We start from the raw sequence: 25271 nt of genomic DNA, 5'->3' as shown, positions 1-25271 counted from the left end.
AAACAATAGTGTATGAATGGATTTGTTCCCTGGATGTTAGTTAATAAATTCATATACGCATTGGATCTAATATAACAAACTCTAAAGATACTAGCAAAGAAATTAACAAAAACAAGAAAAAGGTTTTGGCACCATTAACAGAAAAAGAAAGATCATATATGACAACACTTCAAGATATGCTGCAAAGTAGAGGTAGGTTATCCACAAAACTAAAGAGCTAGAAAACGAAACAAGAAGGACAAAAATCAATATATTAAAACTAACTATCAAATAACTAAGAAATTAGTAATTTAAGAGTGTTAAAACTAATCATCAACTAACCAAGAAATAAGCAGTTTAACCGATATGTCAAATACTTATCAGAATATTAAAACTAACTACAAATTAACTAATAGCTCATATAATTTGAGTATTAATACTAGCATAATAAAACACATTTGGCTTTGGTAATATTAAGCTAAATATAATTTTACCTTTTGTTGGTCTGAAATAAAATTCCATCCATGGATATATTGATCCCCAAGATCTTCTTGCAACAACGTGAGGAACCATTTCCAGCTTTCTTTAGTTTCACTATCAACAACAGCAAATGCAATCACATAGAAATGATTGTTTGCATCCTGACTTACAGCCGATAGAAGTTGTCCCCCAAAGTAGCCCTTCAAGAAGCAACCATCAAGTCCGATTAGTTTTCTACACCCAGCTTTGAACCCCCTTTTACAAGCATCTAGAGAAATGTATAGCTTATTGAACAATGGAGGGGACTGAGGCATCGGTGTCACATCTAATATGGTGGAGCTTCCTGGGTTACTCCTAAGGATCTCACTCAAATAATCCCTCAACTTACTATACTGTGCTCTCTCATTCCCGATCACACGCTCTCTTGCTTCTTTGAGGGCCCTATAAACCATCTTCCCATTAATGATAACATTGTAGTCGATTTTGATGTGCTCATAAGCCTCACTTAGAGTAATATGAGGTTGAGTTCGGAGCCTCTTCTCCAACTTATTGGCTACCCACTTCTGATCAGCCATATTGCTGCCAAAATCTCTGGCACAGGTGTGTTGAGGTATATAAGTCTTGATTTGGTAACTCTTCAGCTGATTATCCCATGCACAATAAATTAGCCATGGACAAGGATTAAGTTTGATAGCACCACCACCCACAGCAACCACATCAGTAGTACCAGCATCCACTTCTGCGGTCTTAGCAGTAACAGTTTCAATAGAGTCAGTTCCAAAAGTCACATTTGCAGCCTCTTCATTTGCAGCCTCTGTATTCTCATTAGTAGATGCCTCCTTGGCCCCCTTTGCCTTTCTTGGCTTTTTTATCCTCTCTACCCCATGCTCACAATCACATCTAACTCTCCTTTGATCGTTTTTTATATACCTAATCTTCCTTCCCTCATAAATAACATGATCCTTCAGAGCAGTTTTGAAAGATTCAATTGTTGCAAATTTCATTCCCAATTCAAAATACACCTCTCCAAATCCAGCAGCATCATTAAATTGTGGAAATTCATACCTCTCTCTTTCATCTTCAGAACTTTCCGGTGTCAATAATGACTCTGATTCATACTCAAAGATTGGATCTTCTTCCTCCACATTTTCTGCACTTTGTTCATCATCTTCACCAGAATTTACATCCTCTGATCTTGGAATAGCAGCTCCTTTTCCACCAAAATTTGTCCTAAATAAAGTTGACCCAGCACCCTTTTGTGTAGTATTTTTTGGGTTCTTGGAATTGGCCTTAGCACCAATAGGCCCACGAAATTTTAGGACTCCAACACTAGTAGGCCCAGTAGATTTTGGCCCTGTAGCACTAATAGGCCTAGAAGATTTTGGGCTTTCAGCACCAATTGCTCCATCAGACTTTGCATTGGCAGATTTTTTGGCACCCTCAGTTTGCCTAGAACTTGACATAGCAATACATTTGTTATCAACTATTGAAGCCTTCTTTTTCAAATTAACCATCTTTGAGCTTTTATTTCCCACCCCATCATCACTGGACTCTTCTTCAACATCTGCATCAACGTCAAAGTCTATGTCGAGTCTCTTAGGAGGAGTAATCATTATCAGGTGATCAAAATACAAATAAAACTCCTTCAAGTCCTTGTTCTTTAGTTTATTCTCACGCATCTGATTAATTTCCAGGTCTCCTTTTATAGGATGCAGCCCACTCTCTAAGTCAGGTGCCGTAGGATCAAACCAGTACATAGTTTTGTAATCCAAATAACCCAAACCTTTGAATAGAGTTTGCAGGTCAAAGAAACATATCAGATCAATATCCATCTTAGGGAATTTGTCAACTCTTCCATCAATATATCGAAGAACTCTATTGTTATCCCTTACAAAATTTCCACCATGGTGGAAAACAGGAATCCCAAATTCCTCCATCTACCTGTATGAATAAATACTTATAATCAACAAACATACTCATATAAACCTAGCTCTACTGTGACAATTTTCCTAAAAAACAAACTAAAAAATGTTCATTCAACACATTTAGTAACTGTCAAGAAACATGCATACAAAATTAAAGAGACTCTGAAGACATAACATTGTGCTCTGTAATGCAAAATACACCAGAAAATAATATATTGACTCTAACAACTATAAACATATTCAAACATAGTCTCACCTTCTTCAATGTGCTTCTTCAATGGTGATCAAATCCACTTCAATGCCTCCTCCTTGCGAATTGGTGCTGACGCATCTAGGAGAGACGTCTGGGTAACGGAAAGCTAACCTCTATGATGAAATTGACAATGTCCGTCACGATCGTGATGTTGGAGATGAGGTGGGAGATGAGACGGGTGGTGATGAGGTAGGGCTCTCTGTAAAAATTGAAAAATGTTTAGGGTTTGAAGTCTTTTTGCAGTGAAAAGGATTGAAAGGGAAGAGAAGAAACATGACTTTTATTCTCCTCTTGCAATGCTGTGTTTCTACATACTCAAACGACCTCGTTTTACTTATTAGGATAGGGACCAATATGTATGTGACGGACAACTGTGCAGGTTACTGGTCACGTTGGATACTAAACATGCCAACTCAGCAGTCTCCGTTGATGAGTCACGCCGGAAACTGGATTGGGGACTAATTTGGGTGACGGAGATAAACATTGGGGATTAATATGTGTATTAATTTTTTTTGGGGACTAAAATGTCCACTTTTAAATTCCTCGGGGACTAATTTGGGTAATTACTCAAAAAATAAAAGTAGAGGTAGGGCAAGGTTAAACTCTTCCGGCCCCACGGTGGCACCAAATGTTCCGGTGTAAAAGTAATCACCGAGGTATAGTTGGTTCTGTCGATGCTTGAACTAGCTTCCCTTAGAGTAAGGAGGTGGAACGCCGTCTTCTTGCTGGGGAGGCAGCGTTGGGCACCTGCAAAGGGACTCCAACGCTCAAGTAAGAAAGAGTGTAAAGTGATTCATAGTAAAACTGAATGTATTGCGTACCTGTGACTAAGCTGGTCACTTGTATATATAGTGTTAGCTTTTTGACAAAGTCTTGTTTGCTATTATCTCGGCTGCTGGAATTATGGTAGTTTTAGTTAGAGAGATTTGCGGGAAAGTTATCTCAGTTGATTTGCTGATTCTGATTCCGGAGTTGTAGGTAGAGGCCGATTTAAGGGGAACGGATCAGATATAAAGTAAAAATATTATATACAAAATACAAAGATGTACATGATGGACACTCAATACAATTTGATGAAATAATAGATTAAAAAAAGTGTAGTTAATGGTATGTAAAACTGTGATAAAATGAAAAAAAACGTCAATAATGTATAAATCGAATTATGGGAGATGGAAACACTAGTAAATTGAAACAATGAGTGTCGATTTACAAAACCATCAAATCAAATCCACTTGTTTCGAATTACCTTGCGTTTTTCCAGTTGGCTAAATCGAATCTATTGAATTCGATTTACTCCTACTTATAAATCGAAGCAAATTTATTCGATTTGCTACCATTTTAACCATGCACTTAAATCGAATCGATTTTTGTTTAGCAACGTTTTTCACCTCATTCAAATTCATTGGATTCGATTTACTTCGTGTTTCAATAAATCGAATTTAATCAATTTGATTTATATAGAAATGTACTTTGAGACTTGACGTTGCATTTTTTAGTTTGGACATTCAGGTAATATTGATATACATTTAGTTTAATAAAGTAAATTGCCATTATTTTTACTAATATAATATTATGTAATTAAATTACACCGCCAATCCATTAAAATTAAATTCTAAGCTTTGTTGGTATCTAAACAAGAAATAGTTGTCACTAGTATTTTTACCCGTAATAATATTACGGAAATATACATTTTTTAAAACTATGGTCCATTTTGTTTTGACAGTCTATAGATTATGCATGGCACAAATGATTTATAAAATTAAACTACTTTTACAAAAAAATCGAAGGTTGACAAAAGTTTCTGGCTAAGAAGACCAAGGTATCTATAGATAAAAAATTAAATAATAAGATTTTTAGTTATTATTTTTATATAAAAAAATCTAATTTTTTATTAATAATTAATTTTAACATTCATTATCTAAAATTTAAAATAATTTAACGTGTATAATTTTACATTTAATTAGGTGTTAAGTCTGTTGCACAAATAAAAATAATTAATTTTTATACTTGTTATTTAAAAATAATATTTTTCTCTCTCTATATATAAAAATATTATTAGATATTAGCATAAAAAAGTTATATTAATAGTTATAAAATTAATTCAAAATTAATTTTTTAAAAATAATTGAATCTTGATTCTAACTTTTAATGATAACATTAGTATTCTCTCCAAATTATGTATAATAAATATTTAAAAGAAGAGAAATAAAAATATAGATTAGAAAGATAAGAGGTTAAAATTTAAAATGAAATAATAATAATAATAATAATAATAATAATAATAATAATAATAATAATAATAATAATAATAATAATAATAATAATAATAATAATTTTTATTTAAATTATTTTATTTTGTTAATTTTGTTTTCTGTAGAACAGAAAGGTAGAAAAAATAGAGAATAAGAGAAAAGAGAGAGAAAGATAAAGATGAAGAGTGAGAGTGAGAGTTTGATAATTTTGAAAGAAAAATTTTTATTTTAATTATAATAAAAAAATATCGGATGACATATTTTGATTTGTCAAATTACATAAAATATAAATTATATATAGAGTAAAAATGGTAGAGAGAAATAGAAAAATGGAGAGAGATAGATGAGAGAATTTAGGGAGGGAGTTTATTAATTTTGGAAAAAATATTTTCTCTCAATTTTAATAAGAAAGTGTCATGTGACACATTTGATTATTAAATTAGATAGTAATATATGATACATAATATAAGTATATTTCAGTTTCAATTTTAATTTTAATGTAATTAAAAAATGTCATGTTGCACATTTTGATTGTGAAATTAGTAATTAGTCATTGATATTAATAATGATATATAAAATAGATAGAGTGGTTGAAGGATTGAGAGAGATAGAGAAAGAAAGGGAGGAGGGAAGAATTCTTTAGTTCTGGAGGGAAAGATTTGATTTCAATTGCAATAAGATACTGACATATGGCACATTTTTGTTATAAAATTAGTATGGAAGAGGAAAAAATTCTTTAATTTTGAAGGGAAAGATTTAATTTCAATTACAATAAGAGAGTGACATGTGGTACATTTTGATTGTAAAATTAGTAACGAGGAGAGGAGAATTTTGTTGTGATAAGGATGAATGATGTGGATGACCATTTTGCATGAGACTTAGTTTACCAAGGATGATTGCATTTAATTATGTTTGAAAAGTAAAGCTTCTTTGTGCTTATAAATAGCAACGTAATATGAAGCATATAGAACACACAAAAACAATAAAACACCCTTCTCTCTTTCTTTCTCTAATTATATTTCTTTATTTATTACCTCTTCCTTATTTATTTATTTAGTTATTTTATAACACGTTATCAGCACGAGACTCTGATAAAATTTTAGGAAGACTCCAGGTAACAAATTTTCATTATGTCGAAATTCTCTCATCTTGATTTTAACGCTCTTGATATATCTGGAAATAATTATTTATCATGGATACTAGATATTAAAATCCATCTTGATTCAATGGATCTTGAAGATACCATTAAGGCTGAAAATAATGTATCCCAGAAGGATAAAGCCAAAGCCATGATTTTTCTTCGTCGTCATCTTGACGAAGGATTGAAAAATGAATATCACACATTAAGAGATCCTGTAGATCTGTGGAAAGACCTCGAAGAAATGTATAATCATCAAAAGACGGTGATACCTCCTCAAGCCCGATATGTTAGAGAAAACTTTCTCAACCTTCTATGCCTCGAATGTGCTCCTGCAGTTGCAATCGAGAAAAAGGATTTAAAAATATTCTGAGCTAATTTCTTGCTTTCTTGTTGCTGAACGCAACAATGAGTTGCTCTTAAAAAAATCATGAAGCGCGCCCAGCTGGCGCCGCCCTGTTTCCTGAAGTAAATGTGGCAAATTACCCCAGAAGAGGTAAATGACAAAGTTTTAATAGCAAGAAAAATTATGGAAGGAAAAGGAATTATGTTCACAAAGGATCTCACCAGAAGTGGGATAAAGAAAGAAACAATGGGCAAAGTAAATCAATTAAGGATAAATACTTCCGTTGTGGTGGAAAGGGCCATTGGTCACGTACCTGTCGTACCCCAAGGTACCTAGTTGATCTTTATCAAGCATCCTTGAAAAAGGATGACAAAGGAAAGGAAATAAATTTTGTTTCAAATAATGAAAATTTCACCACTCATTATGATGTATCTAATTTCTTTAAGAATTCTAAAGGAAATATTGGCTATTTGATCAATGATGGAATAGTTTGATATGTGTATGTGTTTGTTAAGTATTCATGTGAATAATTTTACTGTGCATGTACTTCTACCCATTTTATTATTATTATCATTTGTCTTTGAAGAAAAATGGCAAGGACATATTCTGAAGATATTTGCCTTGCGGATAGTGCAAGTTCGCACACTATTCTTAAAAGTGATATATATTTTACCCATCTTGTGCCAAAAGAAGAATATGTTAATACTATTATTGGCTTGGGCAATGTGATAGAAGGCTCTGGAAGATCTATAATTTTGTTTTTCGGAGGAACAAAATTCATAATAAATAATGCACTATTGTCTATTAAGTCTCTGAGGAACTTATTGAGTTTCAAAGATATTCGCCGAAATGGATATCATGTTGAGACAATGAATGAGGAAAATCATAAGTATTTATATATCACAACTCATGATTCAAATAAGAAAGTTATATTAGAAAAATTACCCTCACTTTCATCTGGGTTATATTACACCAAGATTAGTGCAATTGAATCACATGCCATTGTAAACCAGAAGTTTACTAGCCCAAATGAATTCATAACTTGGCACGACCGATTGGGTCATCCGGGAACAACCATGATGCGGAGAATTATTGAAAACTCCCATGGACATTCACTAAAGAACCAGAAGATTCTTAAAACTAGTGAATTTTGTTGTGCTGCATGCTCTTAGGGAAAGTTAATTTTAATGCCATCACCAGTAAAGATTGGATTTGAGTCCTCTGAATTCCTATAAAGGATTCAAGGCGATATATGTGGACCTATTCATCCACCATGTGGATCTTTTAGATATTTTATGGTCCTGATAGACGCATTTTTGAGATGATCACATGTGTGCTTATTGTCTTCTCGCAACCTAGCGTTTGCGAGATTACTGGCTCAAATTATCGATTAAAAGCACAATTTCCAGAAAATCCAATCAAAGCAATTCGTCTTGATAATGCTGGTGAATTTACTTCCCAAACTTTTGATGCTTATTGTATGGCTAATGGAATAAGTGTTGAACATCTAGTAGTTTATGTTCACACACAAAATGGATTAGCAGAATCACTTATTAAGCGCCTCCAATTAATTGCTAGACCCTTACTTATGAGAACAAATCTCCCAACCTCGGTTTGGGGCATGCTCTTTTACATGCCGCAGCACTTATTCGATTGAGGCCAACGAGTTACCATCAGTTCTCTCCTATACAATTAGCTTTTGGCCAGCAGCCAAATGTTTTCCATTTAAGAATATTCAGGAGTGCGATATATGTTCCCATTGCACCACCTAATCGCACCAAAATGGGACCCCAAAGAAAATTGGGGATATATGTTGGATATGATTCTCCCTCTATAGTGAGGTATCTTGAGATACAAACCAGAGATGTATTTAAAGCCTAGTTTGCGGATTGTCATTTTGATGAATCAAAATTTCCAACATTAGGGGGAGAGAATAAGCTTCCTGAAAAGGAACTTAATTGAAATGCATCATCGTTAATGCATTTAGATCCTCGATCAGGGCAATATGAACTAAAAGTTCAAAAAATTATACATTTGCAACGAATAGCGAATGAATTGCCTGATGCATTTTCCGATACAAAAAGAATAACCAAATCTTATATACCAGTAAAAAATACTTCAATTTGAATTGATGTCCCAGTAGGACAAGTAGCCACTAAAGCAAATTCATGCTAGAAGCGTGGCAGGCTTGTCGGTTCCAAAGACAAAAATTCTCGAAAAAGAAAAGAGGTAAATACGATTCCTATTGAAAAAGACATAGTAGAGTCACCTACAGTTGTCCAAAATTCTGATATAGTTTTAACGCCAGAAGACGTTCAGGTACCTAAAAATTGTGAAAATGACGAGATCTCGATAAATTATGTCTTTACAGGAGAGAAATGGGACCGAAATAAGACAATTGTCAATGAAATATTTGCATATAATGTGGCATTAAATATCATACATGAAAGTAAGGATCTTGAGCCAAAATCAGTCGAAAAATGTCGACAAAGAAATGATTGGCCAAAATTGGAAGAAGGCATGAACGCTGAATTAGACTCACTTGCAAAACGTGAAGTCTTTGGACCTGTAGTCCGTACACCTGAAGATGTAAAACCTGTTGGATACCGATGGGTATTTGTGAAAAAACGAAATGAGAAAAATGAAACCTGTTGGATACCGATGGGTATTTGTGAAAAAAAGAAATGAGAAAAATGAAGTTGTACGCTATAAAGCTCGACTTGTAGCACAAGGTTTTTCACAAAGGCCCGGTATAGATTATGAAGAAACGTATTCCTCTGTAGTGGATGTGATAACATTGCGTTATTTGGTCAGTTTATCTGCATATCATAAACTGCATATGCATTTAATTGATGTGGTAACAACCTACTTATACGGCTCATTAGATCGTGATATCTATATGAAAGTCCCTGAAGGACTAAAGATATCTAAACCATCCAATGAATATTCACAGGGGTTATACTCAGTCAAATTGCAAAGATCTTTATATGGTCTAAAGCAATCTGGACGAATGTGGTATAATCGTCTTACTGAGTATCTAGCCAAAAATAATGATATTTGTCCATGTGTTTTCATAAAGAAATCTGCATCTGGATTCATTATAATTGCTGTGTACGTTGATGATTTAAATATCATTGGGACTCTTGAAGAGATTCCAACAATTATAAAAACTCTAAAAGAAGAGTTTGAGAAGAAAGATCTTGGAAGGACTAAATTTTGTCTCGGTCTGCAGATCGAGCATATAAAAAATGGGATCTTTATTCATCAAACAATATACACAAAGAAGATCTTGAAGAGATTTTATATGGATAAGTCACATCCATTAAATACCCCGATGATCGTAAGATCTTTAGATGTGAAAAAGGATCAATTCCGTCCTAAGGAAGAAAATGAAGATATCCTTGGTCCTGAAGTACCATATCTTAGTGCCATTGGAGCACTAATGTATCTTGCTAATAATACACGACCTGATATATCATTTGCTGTGAATTTACTAGCAAGATATAGTTCCTCTCCAACCAGAAGACATTGGAGTGGAATCAAACAGATCTTTCGATATCTTCATGGAATGGTTGATATGGGATTGTTTTATCCCTATGGATTCAAGTCACAATTAGTTGGCTATATATGCAGATGCTGGATATTTGTCTGATCCACATAAAGGGAGATCTCAAACAGGATACCTATTCACATATGGTGGTACAGCTATATCATGGATGTCCACGAAACAGACGATTGCAGCAACATCCTCTAATCATGCTGAAATACTAGTGATACATGAAGCTAGTCGCGAGTATTTTTGGCTGAGGAGTGTGATTCAATATATTCTGTCATCATGTGGACTGATTGATCAGAAGATGGCTCCAACTGTCCTGTTTGAAGATAATACAGCATGTATTGCTCAACTTAAAGGCGGATATATCAAAGGTGATAGAACAAAGCATATTTCTCCCAAATTCTTCTTCACTCATGATCTTCAAAATCAAGTGACAATTGATATCCAACAGATCCGCTCAAGTGACAATCTAGCAGATTTATACACAAAGTCACTCCCAAAATCCTCCTTTGAAAGATTGGTACATCATATTGGGATTCGTCGATTTCAAGATGTTAAATGATATCGACAAGAGGGGAAACTGTACTCTTTTTTCCTTGGTCAGGTTTTTTTTCATTGGATTTTTCTTGACAAGGTTTTTAATGAGGTAGTCTCCATCACTAAAGGATATTGTACTCTTTTTCCTTCACTAAGATTTTTTCCCATTGGGTTTTTCTTTAGTAAGGTTTTAACGAGGCAATAATCTTAAATAGTCATCCAAGGGGGAGTGTTGTGATAAAGATGAATAATGTGGATGACCATTTTCCATGAGACTTAGTTTACCAAGGATGATTGCATTTAATTATGTTTGAAAAGTAAAGCTTCTTTATGCTTATAAATAGCAAAATAATATGAAGCACATAGAACATACAAAAACAATAAAACACCTTTTTCTCTCTCTTTCTAATTATATTTCTTTATTTGTTATCTCTTTTTTATTTATTTATTTAGTTATTTTATAACAAATTTTTTAATTTTAGAGAAAAAATTTTGATTCTAATTATAATGAAAAAATAACATGCGATATATTTTAATTGTAAAATTAGAAATATACGGTAGATTTTTAATGGAAATGACGATTAACTATACACATGTTTATATTTTGTTTGAAGCTGTCAAATACGATATGCGGAGATTATACGTACTCGTAGGAGTTAGTTTAATTTCTATGGAAACGAGCTCCAATGCACGTGTCCAGGAACATGCTATCTCTCTCAATCAATACCAATACCAACACCAACGTATACATGCTCTGATCTTCGTCTTCATTAACATTATTATTATTATTATGGCGGACTTGGAGAACATGCTTCTGGAGGCAGCTGGAAGAACCAGCTCCCCGCACAGAAAGCGCCACAATAGTAATAGTACTAGTAGTAAGCCGCGAAACCAGAAATCCAAACGAGGAGATGATGGTGGAAGTGAGTCCAGAGGGGAAGACTCCGACGCCGAGGGCGGCGGAGCAAGCAAGAAGAAGCCGCCATCGTCATCAAGGAACGTTCCTCTCAAGAAGAGGTTGGACCTCACCAAAACTGAGAGGGAATTAGGCCATGAAGGAGAGTTGTTGGAGGATGATGATGATGATGATGATGATGAAGATGAAGAATCTGATGTTGGCAGTGATCTCTACAAGAATGAAGATGACAAGCAGAGGCTAGCAAACATGACTGAGCTCGAAAGAGAGATGATACTCTCCGATCGAGCTGCCAAAAAAGGCGAAAAGGAGTTCAAAGAACAATTAAGAATGAAGAGGGACACCAACAACAATGCTACTTCAAAGAACATGATCAATCATCAATCACCTCTTCCACCACCACCACCACCATCATCATCTTCCTCCAAGGTTCGTTCCTCCACCAGACACGCCGAGAGGACCGCCGCCAAAGGCGATGTCTTAAGCGAGTTGCGAGCCAAGAGGATGAAGCAGCAAGTGGTAGACACTCACCATGGAAAACCATCATCATCAAGCACCAATAAGGGGATTCCAATGAAGAAGAAAGCAGCAACTACTTCAAGTAGCTCAAGCCAGAGCGAGAGCGGTGACAGTGATAGAGATTCCTCTGAAGGGTTGGCTGATAGTGACGATGACGATGACAAGAACATGTTGAGAGAATCAAACATGCCAACGTTTGAAGAAATCAAGGAAATCACCATTAGGAGATCGAGGCTTGTGAAGTGGCTGAATGAACCATTCTTTGAAGAGTTAATTGTTGGGTGCTTTGTTAGAATTGGGATTGGAAAATCAGAGAGTGGAGCTGTTTACAGACTCTGCATGGTTCAGAGTGTTGATGGTGGCGATCCAAATAGGCACTACAAGGTTGAGAACAGAATCACTCACAAGTACCTTGTTTGTGTTTGGGGAAGTGAAAGCTCTGCCAAGAGGTTCCAAATGGCTGTGGTTTCGGATTCTTCGCCGTTGGAGAAAGAGTTCAGGCAATGGGTTAGGGAAATTGAGAGAAGTTGCAGCCACATGCCGAGTAAGGCGAGTGTTTTGGACAAGAGAGAGGCCATTAGAAGAACGAATAACTATGTCTACTCTGCAGCCACTGTGAAGCAGATGCTGGAGGAGAAGAAAGCCGCGCCTACTCGGCCGCTTAATGTCGCGGTTGAGAAGGACAAGCTGAAGAGGCTGATGGAGGTAGCAAAGAGCAAGAACGATGAGGCCGAGGTGCAGAGGATCTGCGCCAAGCTCCTGGAATTGGACGCGGCGCGCGAAGCCAGGGATAAGGACAGCAGGGCTAAAAGATTAGCTGAGATGAACAGAAAGAACAAGGTTGATAATTTCAAGAACTTGTCTGAGCATAGGAATTTGCAGGTGAATTTGAAATTGGGTGAGGCAGGGTATGATCCATTCTCTAGGAGGTGGACAAGGTCTAGGAATTACTACAATGCAGAAGGGAAAGAGATTAAACAAGAAGAGAGTCATCAAGTTAGTAATAATAGAGAGAAGCATGAAATTAAGGTTGAAGAACCAAGTGTGTCAGCAGGTAATGCTGTTGGGTTTAAAGCCACAGAAGCAGCACTGGAAGCTGCTGCAAGTGCAGGGAAATTGGTGGATACTTTGGCTCCGGTGGATTGCGGAACAGAATCAAACATGATGCATGATTTCGAGTTGCCTATTTCACTGGCTGAACTTAAGGATTTGGGCGGACCACAGGGATTGAAGAATGGGTTCTTGGCAAGGAAACAGAAGATAGAAGCAACGGTTGGGTTGCAGGTGCCTGAAAACGATGGAGGTAGGCATGCTCTCACATTAACTATCAGCGACTACAAGAGAAGAAGAGGGCTGTTGTAGAGTATTCAGTTTCAATTTTTTTACTTCAATCATATTCTTTTGACAAGTAGAAAATGTTGTCACCAGATATTTTTTGAGCACTTAGTATTTAATGTGTTTGTTCATCTGTGTTCTGGTGGTTGAGACATCCACTATTTCTTGAAAACACAATAATCATGCTATAATTGTTTCTGGCATTGTTTATACTTGGTAGAATCTTGGGGAAGCAAAAAGGAACATTCTATATGAACAGAAAAATGAATATCAAGATATTTACAAATGTACAAAAGTGAAAAGAAGGAGCATTATTCACAGTCACAACAATGTGGAACAAGAATGTACTATTTACAATGTTGGCAGAATCCTAAACAAGAATCTGAGACTTGGCGGCATCGCGAGAGCATTTAGCCCTCCCACTCTTGCTCAGTGCACAAGCACATGTCTCAAGAATCTCAAGGTCCTCTTCCCAGCACAACATGGCTGCTGTCTCAGGATTCTTTAAGAACATCTTGGATGCAAGGAAGCCGGCTAATGTCCATGTCTGATAAAGCCGGGCCTGTTTCCCGATGAACTTGCCGGTGCGAGTGTCATAGTATTCCGGCCATGAATCAACTGGAAGCCTTTTCTCAGCCAAAGCAACTGCATCCTCAGCAAGTTCAGTTCTCCCCATTTTGATGCATGCAAGTGTAAACTGAATGACAAAAATGAATCACATATTAAACCAAAGGGGAAAGGGTAAATAATTATGAAACGACACCATTGAACTTCCATGATCATAATATTCCCATAAAGAAAAATTTACCTGCCATAGAAGTGTTGGCCAAGATCCACCATTGTGATATGACCAAGGGCTGCACAAGTTGAAATGTGTCTTAGAATCAACTCTGACTATAAAGTCACCAAAGTACTAAAACATCTAAACAACACCATAAAAGGAAAAGAATTAAAGAAATTTATACGTATTCTTTGGGTCACTGCCAGTGATTATGCGCCATTCCTCAGACTCCAAGGCAGGATAGCATATCTTAAGAGGCATGTGGCCAACAAGATCATCCCATTTTGCTTCTATGAGATTCAGAATGGACTTATTCTGTTTTGGGGTACCCAAAGATGAAACAATGGACCACAGGTTCCCAAGCATGAAGAACCTGAAATCCATGTGTGCCGGTTGAAGGTTTCCAATGAGATATCCCCCTTCCTGTGGAACCCAATCCATTAGCCACAGAGGAATCTGTTCTGGATATATGTTGAATTTGTTGGTGGCATCCAACGAATACTCTTCTGTTTTGTACCGGTATATCTCGTTCATCTTTTTCATATCCAACCAATAGTATTCTCTAATGTGGAATGAGAGTGCACTCAGCCTGTTGTTGATTTCTCTAACCAGATTCTTGGATCCATCATCCACCTTAACCATCTCACGGGCTGATCGTAGAGCTGAGTAAAACAACGCCTGCAAACCAAAGTAAAATAATTAGCTAACTAATATGTTGAATCTAAACCCTTGTTATCTATATCAAAATCTTCCTCACTCACTTGAATCTCAAGAGGGTGACCATGAATTCCCATCCTCCTATCTATCATGCAAGAACCATCAGTCACCAACAGAGATGGGAACATATCGAAGCCATCGGTTAAACACAAGTTAAGGATCATCTCTAAGCCTGTCTGAACATCCACCCTTTCTTGCAAGCTGTAATCACCGGTCAGCTTCCCATAAGCCCTCAGCAAAATGATCCACCACAATCCTATGTCAACCACAACCAACCATAAAGTACCAATCTTCCAAATAAGATTATTATTACAAAAATTCTCAGAAATACTAACCTGAATCTACCGGCGCAACACGACCAATAGCTGATTCCCCAAAGTCAGGATCCAAAACTTCTTCTACCTTTTCTTCATCAACTTGCATGGTTTTAACTTTGAAGCTCGCAGGCATCAACCCCTGCCCTGGGCTATAGCAGTCCACAGTTTTCTCCCAACTCTGTTGCAATACCAAACATTATATCATCAAAGAGAAAAGTGAGAGTATTGATTGAATAATATATAGGAGGTACCTGGAGTTGCAAGGTATGAAGGAGAAAGTTCTTGACGATTTCATTTTCCCCCTTGAGCAAGAAAGCAAGGGCTGAAGGGATGAAATCCCGAATGAAGACCTGATCATAATTCAAAGACTCCTCACTGGAATCATTTGCAGCCACCGTTCCCACAGGGGTGTCACAATACGTAACAAGTGCCTCTTGCAACAGCTTCCATGCCTCTCTTTCCACGTCTGTCTCCTCCTCACCATTGTTGTTGATAATTGGAGCAGCCACACCCTCAGATACCTTATTCTCTGATCTTGCATTATCTTCTTCACCCCCAGCTTCTAATTCAGACTCTTTGTCCGCTGATTTTTCGACAACTAACTGCTTCTCATCGATGCCATTGTCCGTCTTTATGTAAACCTTCTCAATCTCCAGATTCTTTTTGTCATTCACACTTGACTTCCGAGGCTTCAATCCAAGTTCATTCACGGTAGCAGTGGTGACGTCGCCGTTGATTCTGGTTGCGGCCGGTGAACGGAATATTTGAGGCCTTGAAGTTAAATGGCTAAAATATCTTGAAGAGGGTAACCGAAAAGCTCTGTGGTTACCGTTCATTATTCGTGCAAAACCCAACATGCGAAGAGGGTAGTGAATGTTGTTGGTAGAAGAAAGGTTATTAGACATTGCACGAGGAGTAGTGGGGTGACATCTTGCAAGAAACGATGAAGAATTCTTGCAACTAATGAGCATCCTCGGAGATGGTTTCATGCTGCAAATGCTAATAAGGTTCGTACCGATCATAACATGAATATCCAGGGAAACAAAAAAAGAATTCAAGAACGTAACTGAATAACTAACTGTCAATACGAAGGTGGTTAGAATGTGACATTTTATTTTATTTATTTATTATTATTATATAGGCGAAACTGCGATGCGCAAGGAACAAAGATTCTAATTTCGCTCACACTTTTCACGTTGATTTTTCATTTTCCACCAATTTTGGCAAACAAATTATTTTAAGATGATTTATGGGATACTCTATCTCACATGTGGATGATCTATAAGTAACTATTGGATGATGATCTTCGTTTTGTGATCAGTGAAATGTTCCGTTATGCTCGGGTCAGCATTCAGGAACTAGGACCTTTTTCTTTTTTTTTACTACCCTTCCTCCTTTGTTGGAAAATTCGGTCTTAGAATGTGCTTTTAATAAGTTCTATTTAATTCATGTTGCCATGTTAATTCACTTTAATAAATTTTAGAAACTAACTCAAATATATTATTTCAGTGTCATTATAAAAGCCACATAAAAACATAATCAATTTTACGCTATATAAACTGAAGACAAATATTACTTTGACAAAAATATGCTACTTAGAAAATTCATAACTCATATAAGAAAATGAAAAAGAAAAAAAAACTCCATATCACCAAAAAAATTCATTATTTTTAATTAATATTTTTAGTTATTAATTTAATTTTTTTAGTCTAACAATTTAATAATATATTTTTAATTTTAATTTTTAAATATTGTTGATTAACTACTGATAAAAACTAGGGGTGCACATGGTCCGGTCCGATCCGAAGACTCGGCCCGACCCCGAACACTTTAGGGGCTAATTTGGTGTGATTTTACCGGGTTTAGGGTCGGGTAAGGGTCTCAAAAATAGACCCGGTCATTATTTTGGGTCGGATCCGAGCTATAGCTCAAGTCACCCGAACTCGATCCGGTGGCCCAGTCATCATACATAATTAATATTTTATATTATTAGTGATGGATCATGGTTATTCTTATGTGGAATTTAAGTATTGTAAACCTTAGTATTTTGTGTTATTAATCATTATAAGATTACAAGTTAATGTTTTATGTTTAGAATGCATAAGACTTTAGACTAATGCATAATATTGTGTTATTTGTATTGATTTAAATATTTGGTGTTATTAGACAATATTAATATTAATTGTGCTCCTTCTTGATCGTGTGGTGCTCCTTACTTGTTAGCTAAAGGACATTTGACTTCAAGTCATCCCAACATCTCTGTTGATGGAAAAATGGTATGAATTGAGTTATTAGAATTGCCTAGCATCTATCTCCTGTGAGACCTTGAGAGAACTCAATGACTACCGAGAGCTCTGCTAGGGTTTCGACAGAGGAAGTGGATCTGGTTCAACGAAGTACGAAGAAGGTCAAGTCTCGCGAGGAATTAGATCTAAATCGACAAGGAGACAGGGTGGATCTTGATCAAGACATTTCTCATAAAACAGATGGCAAGAACAAAAGTTCGTATAAGGAGTGCCTACTCTCGTCCCCAGGCGGCTTGGTAGATAATATGTCTACTCATAGCGATGACATGGGCGAGGATCAGCCTAATCCGGAAGACCAATGGTATAGGGAGGAGGAGGACCTAAGTGTTAAACCTTTCGATCCATGCCCCATTATCCTAGTGTCCAAGGAAGAGTTTGAGGACTGGTGCAAGCCGTGGAAGAATGCGCTGATCGTTAAAGTTCTAGGCAAGAGAGTAGCCCTAGGTTTCATCGAGCAGCGTTTGCAGCGTGACTGGGCACAGAAAGGGAAGATCAGCGTGATTGACATGGACCGAGACTACTACTTGGTGCACTTTGCTGAAGAAGAGGATTACTCCCATGCTCTTATGGGAGGACCATGGATGATCGCAGGACATTATCTTATTGTTCAGAGATGGAGACCTTTCTTCTTAACGACCGAGAACCATGTGAGAAAGATTGCTGCCTGGATTCGCATCCCCAACCTTCCTATTGAGCTATATAACCACCGTTTCCTATGGAGGGTAGGTTCAACTATTGGGCATATGCTGAAAATTGATCGCGACCTCTATACACTCAAGAGGAAAATTTGCGAGGATTTGCGTCGAGATTGACTTGTCAAAAAAATTAGTGCCCAGAATTTCTGTTCTTGGAAACACGTTAAATATTGAATATGAAGGTCTACATCTTATCTACTTCTCCTGTGGAAAATATGGCCATAAGGTGAAATAGTGCAGTGAAGATGGTGGGAATAAGCTTGTTCAACCGGCAATGGAGATGGGAGGCGGAGCGGAGAGAGCGACAGCGGTAAGGAGTAGGTAGGGCTGAGGTCAGCACTGGGGAAGTAAATCGGGAAACTTCGGATAATCAGGAACACATTAATGACTATATCATGCAACGGGAAAATCAAAATCCCCCTGATTTTGGCCCCTGGATGATGGTAAGGAGGTACCAAAGAAGAAAACAGGAGAAAATTCCAAGGAATAATAAAAAACAAAGTCAAATCTCTACTGCCATGCCTCATAAGGAAAGTAACGACAATATGAAGAACACCTTTAATGAGGGAGGATCCAGATTTAATGCCTTGTATGAGGAAAGGGATGATGAGATGCAAGATAATCTGCAAACGGAAGAGGCCATGCATAGTGGGTCCAAATTGGTGATTTCAGACCAGGCTTCTATAAAAGATCATTCTAATAAAGAACCAGACTATTCCAAGCCCATTAACAAGGCCCCTGATCGAGCTCTTGTCTCAACCCTTCCTAAACCAAATGAGAGCAATGCTGGGCCGCCGAGTCAAGCCCGAAACCAACTGAACAAAGAGGAAGGAGCTAAAGTGTATTTAAGGAAACCCGGAGTGGGTAAAAACCCGCAGGGACCCCAAAAAAACTACTGCCCTGAAGATTGGGCCTATGCTAACAAAAAAAGGATTTAAACCCAAACAAAAACTGATGGACAAGGGTGTACTCTCCCTGGGGGTTGCTATCAACAACATGGACAACACGGCATCTTCATCCTCCAAGAACACGGATCGAGAGCTTATGGAAGGAGCCATTCTTGATAGGATGAGGGAAGTCACGAAACAGCAATGGGAAGACTACCAGCTAGCGACAAACCTTAACAGAATATCTGAGACCAACGCGAACCACAAACCCCTCTTAAACCAGGACAGTCTGCGCCGTGAAACCCCTGTGTTGATGGGGGAGGATGGAGACAGTAGAGGGGCTCCAAGCGAGCAACAGGGCACAGCCAAGGAGGGAAATAAAAAGTCCACCAAGGGTAAGGAACCGATGTTCCATGCAAAGGCTTCCGAGGTTATGGGGGGCAGCGCCTAGGGCTTCTAGTCGAGGTATCTTGGGTCTGGATGACCATCTTTTTTGTCTAGCTGATCATGAATTTTATAGTTTGGAATTGTAGAGGAGCTGGAGGTAAGGGATTTTCTACTCTTATTAGAGATCTGAGGAAGGACCTTGATGTGAATTTTGTCATTTTGCTGGAAACCCACATTAGCGGTGTTCGGGGAGAGAGGGTCAGGAACAGAATTGGGCTAAATGGTAGTTTTGTGGTGGAGGCGAGAGGGCAGTCAGGAGGCATCTGGTGTTTGTGGGACTCAAACTTTTGGAAGGTGGAGGTGATGAGCCATACTTTTCAATTTGTCCACATGAAGATAAAAGACAAGAATGCAAATCAGTGATTGCTTACAGCCGTTTATGGGAGCCCGAATAGAGGTTTCAGGAAATCTCTTTGGGAGGATCTTCGTGAAATCAGCAGGGATGCTAGCATTCCTTGGTGTGCCATAGGTGATTTTAATTCCATTATGTATGATCATGAACGGAGTGGGGGGGGCTATGCTTCGACAGGGCGGGGCGTGCCTCGATTTTAATGCTTGCTTGTCTGACTGTGGTCTACTTGATCTTGGATACTCGGGCTGCCCGTATACTTGGAAAAGAGGTTCTCTGGCAGAAAGGCTTGATAGGGGTCTTACCAATCCCGACTGGCAGATCACCTTTCTAGGAGCTTCCATCCAGCACTTGCCAGACCTGAAGTCTAATCACTCTCTTCTATTTCTTCGTCTTGCCCCTAAGGCTCCTCCTAATAAGGGAAGGAGGCCCTTCAGATTTCTGGCCGCTTGGCTGGACCACCCTGACTTTGATGATGTTGTTAACAGAGGTTGGAACCTTCAGAGGAATTGGAATTCATGTATGGAAAACTTCCAGCAGGTGTTAAAAAATTGGAACCATAATGTCTTTGGTAATATTCACCGGAGAAAATCAAAGATTTTAAGGAGGCTTCAAGGCATCAAAAATAGTCTCAATATGAACCCGAACCTCTATTTGGAGAAACTGCAGAGGGATCTCTGGGAGGAATATGAGGAGATCTTGGCCCAAGAGGAGCTTCTTTGGTTCCAAAAATCACGTTGTAATTGGTTAGAGTTTGGGGACCGTAATACCAAATTTTTCCATACTTCAACTATGGCCCGGAGAAGAAGAAACCAGATTGAGGCTCTACAGGACAATAATGGGAATTGGGTATATGAGCGCACAACCCTGGAAACAATGGCAACTAGCTTCTATAGCCGGCTGTACACCGAGGACGTTCCAGACACCCCTTTCGTTCTGAAGAACTACTTCCCACCTCTTGATACAAATGACCTTGCAAGCATTGATAGTAGCATTTCCCGGATGGAAATAAAGAGTGCTCTGTTCTCTATGGGGAGCTTCAAGGCCCCGGAAAAAGATGGAATCCAGGCTATGTTCTATCAGAAGAAATGGGATAGTGTAGGAACGGACCTGTGCAGATTGGTTGAAAAAATTCTCAACAGGCCCTCGGAGGTTTGGGAGATTAATGAGACCCTTATCACTCTCATTCCAAAGGTCGAGCCTATAGTCTCTCTGAAGCAAATGCGCCCTATCTCTCTATGCAATGTCTCCTATAAGGTCATTACTAAAATTTTATCGAGAAGGCTGAGAGGTATCATGGAGAAAGTGGTGAAGCCGACTCAAAGCAGCTTTGTTCCAGGAAGGCATACCTCGGATAATATTATTATCACCAAGGAAGTCATAAACTACATGCGTAATAGGAAAGGCAAGAAAGGTTGGATGACAATCAAGATCGATTTAGAGAAGGCGTATGACAGGCTGAACTGGAGCTTTATTAAGGATACCTTGCAGGATATTGGGCTGCCAGAGTATATGGTGAACATTATTTATGCTTGTATCTCGACGGCTAGGATGAGGGTCTTATGGAATGGTGAAGCTTTAGAGGAGTTCGCCCCCTCTAGAGGCATTCGGCAGGGGGACCCCCTCTCGCCCTACTTGTTTGTTCTCTGTATTAAGCGCCTATCTCAACTTATCAGTGTGGCGTTGGATATGGATGTATGGAAACCTATTAAGCTGTGTAAGGAGGGCCCAGCCCTCTCACATCTTTGCTTCACAGACGACCTAATCCTCTTTGCAGAAGCTTCAATTGGATAGGCTGAGTGATGCGTGGCAGAAGTTAACCAATTAAGAGAATTCAAATAAAAGAATAGTGTTGCACGTATAGCTCTTAACCAGCTAAGATCTGCCTCACCAATTTAAAAGAGGTTGTCACAAATTTTAGAAATAAAAATATTGGGAGTATGAATCCCAGGTCGTCTCCCAACGAGTTGCAGGAAAGAGTGCTAATTTATTAATCAGAAAATTTTCAGAAAGTTTAAGTCGGATAATGAGTAATTAAAAGTAATTGTAAATTAAAGCAATTAACTAAGAATTATTATTAATATTAAAATGTCTTGACTGGGGGAATAATTAATTGGAAGTTCTATCCTTGTTGGAATCTTCTCAAGTGTAGTGTAAAGAGGTTGTTGTTTCACTTGGTTAACCCTTACTGAATAAGGGAAATTATAGTGATTGAACTAACTCTTACCCGCAATTCCTAGTCCTCTCCCTTGGGGAGGTCTAGTGTTAGTAGGTACAAAATTAGCCTACAACGTCCAATGTAACTAAGCACTTGAGCATTCCAACTCAAGTGTCTCCTCTTAATTAACCCCCATGTCAAGTGGAATTTCTACTCCATTGACATGGATTTAATAATCATAAAAATATAAGAAGACATAATCGAATAAAATAAATAGAGAGAATTAAAATTAATTAAAAATAAAAATAACTCTATATATTAATAAACTCAAAATGTAACATACTTAATTGAATAGAGTCAATAATCAACTGAAAAGAGTAAAGGATAAAGGAACAAACTAAAGTAGTGTCTTCACAGAGGTAATGGCTCTTCAACATCCACAATCCAAAACAAAAGCATAAACTATCAATGTAACACTAATCTAGATTCAGATCTAAAACTAAAGTAATCATAATGTGATGAATCTCAATGTGTGTGGATGCCTCTTGAGTCTCTGCATGTTCCCTCGCTTTATTATGTGTTTTTGGGCCGAAAATTAGGTTAAAACGCGGCCCAAAATTGTCTCCAGCGTATCCTGTAATTTCTACAGACCGCGCAGGTCACGCGTACGCGTCGTCCACGCGTTCGCGTCATTCAGCGATTTTCCTTGCCACGCATTCGCGTCGTTCACGCGTTCGCGTCATTCGTGCAGATTCCAATCCATGCGTTTGCGTCAAGCACGCGTTCGCGTCGCTGCGATTTCTCCAATTCGCGCATTCGCGTGAGCCATGCGCTCGCGTCAGTGTTCACTGGTCATCTCCTTGGTTTCTTGTGTTCCTTCCATTTTTGCAAGCTTCCTTTCCATTTTCTAAGCCATTCCAGACCTCTGAGGCCTGAAACACTTAACACACAGATCACGGTATCGAATGGTATAAAGGAGGATAAAAATACATAATTAAAAGATCTCTAGGAAGCAAGTTTTCAACCATGGAACAATTTTGGGAAGGAATTGTAAATACATGCTAATCATATGACTAAGTGGGTAAGGACTTGATAAAAGCACACAATTAAACACAATATAAATCATAAAATAATGGTTTATCACTAAGACTATTAACAAAGTGTTATCTGCCTTTTGTGATAGCTCTGGCCAAAAAGTTAACAAGGAGAAGACGCACATTTTCTTCTCCAAAAATGTTTGTCACACTGTCAAGGATGACATTAGGCAGGTCCTTTAATTCTCTATCACGCAGGACTTGGGTAAATATCTGGGTGTTCCAATCATCCACTCTAGAGTGACAAAAAATACTTATAATGATATCATCCTCAAGCTTCAATCGCGCTTGAACAATTGGAAGGCATCTTCCCTGTCCTTGCCAGGGAGATCAACCCTGGTGAAATTTGTCCTTACTTCTTTACCTAGTTATACTATGCAAACTGCTTTTCTGCCTGTCTCTACTTGTAATATTATTGACTCTAAATGCAGGAACTTCCTATGGGGGGAAACAGAGAATGTCAAAAAGGTCCACCTGGTTAGCTGGAAAAAAGTTAACATGCCGAAAGCAAAAGGCGGCTTGGGTATCCGACATGCAAGAACCTTAAATCATGCTTTCATGATGAAGGTTGGTTGGGGGTTGGTTGAGAAAAGAGATAGCCTTTGGGCTAAAGCATTGAGGACTAAATACAAATGCGGTAATGACATCATTCCTGACATCAGGAGGAGATCCAAGGATTCTAATCTATGGAAAGGGGTTTGTTCAGCTTGGAAAGATGTTGAGAGGAACACGTCTTGGCGTATTGGAGATGGTACAAGCATAAACTTTTGGAACCACAATTGGGTGGCAAAAGCAGGACCTTTGGACCAATACTCAAAAAAAGTAATTAATCCAAATGATTATCAATGGATGTTAAATGATTTCCCCTTGTTTCAGGTGATTGGGACTTGGAAAAAATTCGTGAATGGATCCCAGAGAATTAGGTTTCTAAGATTGCTGCTATGGCCCTCCATCCCTGTGGAAGAATGTTGATCAGGCTGCCTGGGATCCTAGTGCAGATGGAATGTTTACTGTGAAATCAGCTTATGAAGCTTTGAATACGAACCCCACTGAAAATGATCACGTGTTTCGGCTTATTTGGGACTGGAAAGGACCTGAGAGGATTAGAACCTTTCTGTGGCTACTGGCTAATGATGCTCTTCTTACCAATCACAACCGAAGAAGGAGAAACATGACTAGTGAAGCAGATTGTCCAAGGTGCAATTCCAATGAGGAAACTGTCTTACATGCGGTCAGGGATTGTCCTACAGCGAGGTTAGTTTGGCGAGCTCTTCTATCTCATCAGAGGAATCAATATTTCTTCAACTTGGATATTCGCGACTGGATATGCTCGAACCTAGAAGCAAGGGACTCCTGAGCCATTACCTTCGGTGTTGGAGCTTCCTCCCTTTGGTATCTTCGGAACAAGTTTGTTTTTGAAGGCTCATTCACTATGCCAAGAGATGTTGCTACCTCCATTATAGTCCACACCAAAGAGATTTCAAACTGGTGCCGGAAAAAAGTCATCCCACGCTCGATAAACACCAATTCTGAGTTGTATTAGATGGATTCCCCCTGATGGGGGGTATTATTAAAATAAATGTGGATGGTTCGGTCTTTGCTCAGACAAATAATGTTGCGTGTGGAGGTGTGGTCAGAGATTCTATGGGAACTCACCTCATGAGTTTCACTTGTAATCTTGGAAATTGCTCAACCATGCACGCTGAACTTTGGGCTATTATCAAAGGCCTCCAAATTGCAGCTGCTAATGGGATGAATGATGTGATTATTGAATCGGACTCGCAAATGGCCATTAAGCTCGTTCGAGAAGGCTGCCCCCTGTCGCACCCGTGCTATCCCTTACTGCAAGATATTAGTATTCTGGTCCGTCGAATCCACCACATGAGTATGCGACATACCCTCCGTGAAGCGAACGTTTGTGTGGACGTCATGGCCAAGAAGGGACATCAGCTTGGATTTGGCTTGCATTTATTTGATCATCCTATTCCTGAGATATATCTTCCTATGCTTTTTGATTGTGCGGGTTATTATAGGCTTAGAGGCTCTGCGTAGCCGGGTTCTATTTTCTGGTTTTCGGGGTCCCTGACCCCTCCTCACTCAGCAAAAAAAAAAGTATTAATTGTGGTTATGCTTTAATTTTGAAGAAGGGTTTGTTCTTATTATATTTTTCTAAGTGAATTTTACCATGTCAAATAATGATTGGAGTTTTAAAAATTTGGATATTTTTACGTGCTAGCTTACTAGAAGGTATTAACGTACTGTAATATTAATGGCTCGATTTTCA

At 38.2% G+C, this 25271-nt stretch overlaps 2 protein-coding genes and 2 pseudogenes across 3 annotated transcripts; 2 read left to right on the top strand and 2 right to left on the bottom strand.

Annotated features, from left to right (window-relative positions):
- Positions 1-452: 452 nt before the first annotated feature.
- LOC148554642 (uncharacterized) lies at positions 453-2396 on the bottom strand. Its single transcript, XM_088490420.1, has one exon. The coding sequence runs from the start codon at positions 2394-2396 to the stop codon at positions 453-455; it is 1944 nt and encodes a 647-aa protein (XP_088346546.1).
- Positions 2397-11256: 8860 nt separating this feature from the next.
- On the top strand, positions 11257-13560 carry LOC107648494 (protein RTF1 homolog pseudogene; annotated as a pseudogene). Its single transcript, XR_015885894.1, has one exon. The product of XR_015885894.1 is annotated as a protein RTF1 homolog pseudogene (transcript).
- LOC107646529 (alkaline/neutral invertase A, mitochondrial-like) lies at positions 13471-16101 on the bottom strand. Its single transcript, XM_016350712.3, has 6 exons — positions 15303-16101; positions 15070-15229; positions 14779-14990; positions 14202-14695; positions 14045-14093; positions 13471-13933 (listed from the first exon to the last, which is right to left on the bottom strand). Exons 1-6 carry the CDS (start codon positions 16071-16073, stop codon positions 13607-13609), a joined length of 2013 nt encoding a protein of 670 aa, XP_016206198.2. The 5' UTR covers positions 16074-16101; the 3' UTR covers positions 13471-13606.
- Positions 16102-17623: 1522 nt separating this feature from the next.
- Positions 17624-18287, top strand: LOC148554641 (uncharacterized; annotated as a pseudogene).
- Positions 18288-25271: the final 6984 nt, after the last annotated feature.

The sequence above is a fragment of the Arachis ipaensis genome, chromosome B6, assembly GCF_059453495.1.
Source record: "Arachis ipaensis isolate K30076 ecotype BB chromosome B6, ASM5945349v1, whole genome shotgun sequence".
Classification (NCBI taxonomy): domain Eukaryota; kingdom Viridiplantae; phylum Streptophyta; class Magnoliopsida; order Fabales; family Fabaceae; genus Arachis; species Arachis ipaensis.
This window is presented reverse-complemented; position numbering and strand designations above follow the sequence as displayed.

Bases quoted from the DNA above. Each gene is read 5' to 3' on its own strand.
- LOC107646529 (XM_016350712.3), bottom strand. From the start codon at position 16,073: ATGATCGGTACGAACCTTATTAGCATTTGCAGCATGAAACCATCTCCG. The intron at 15,230-15,302 runs GTACCTCCTATA...GTATTGCAACAG, and splicing joins TTCATACCTTGCAACTCCAG to AGTTGGGAGAAAACTGTGGA. The intron at 14,094-14,201 runs GTATAAATTTCT...CAACTTGTGCAG, and splicing joins GGCAGTGACCCAAAGAATAC to CCCTTGGTCATATCACAATG.
- LOC148554642 (XM_088490420.1), bottom strand. From the start codon at position 2,396: ATGGAGGAATTTGGGATTCCTGTTTTCCACCATGGTGGAAATTTTGTA.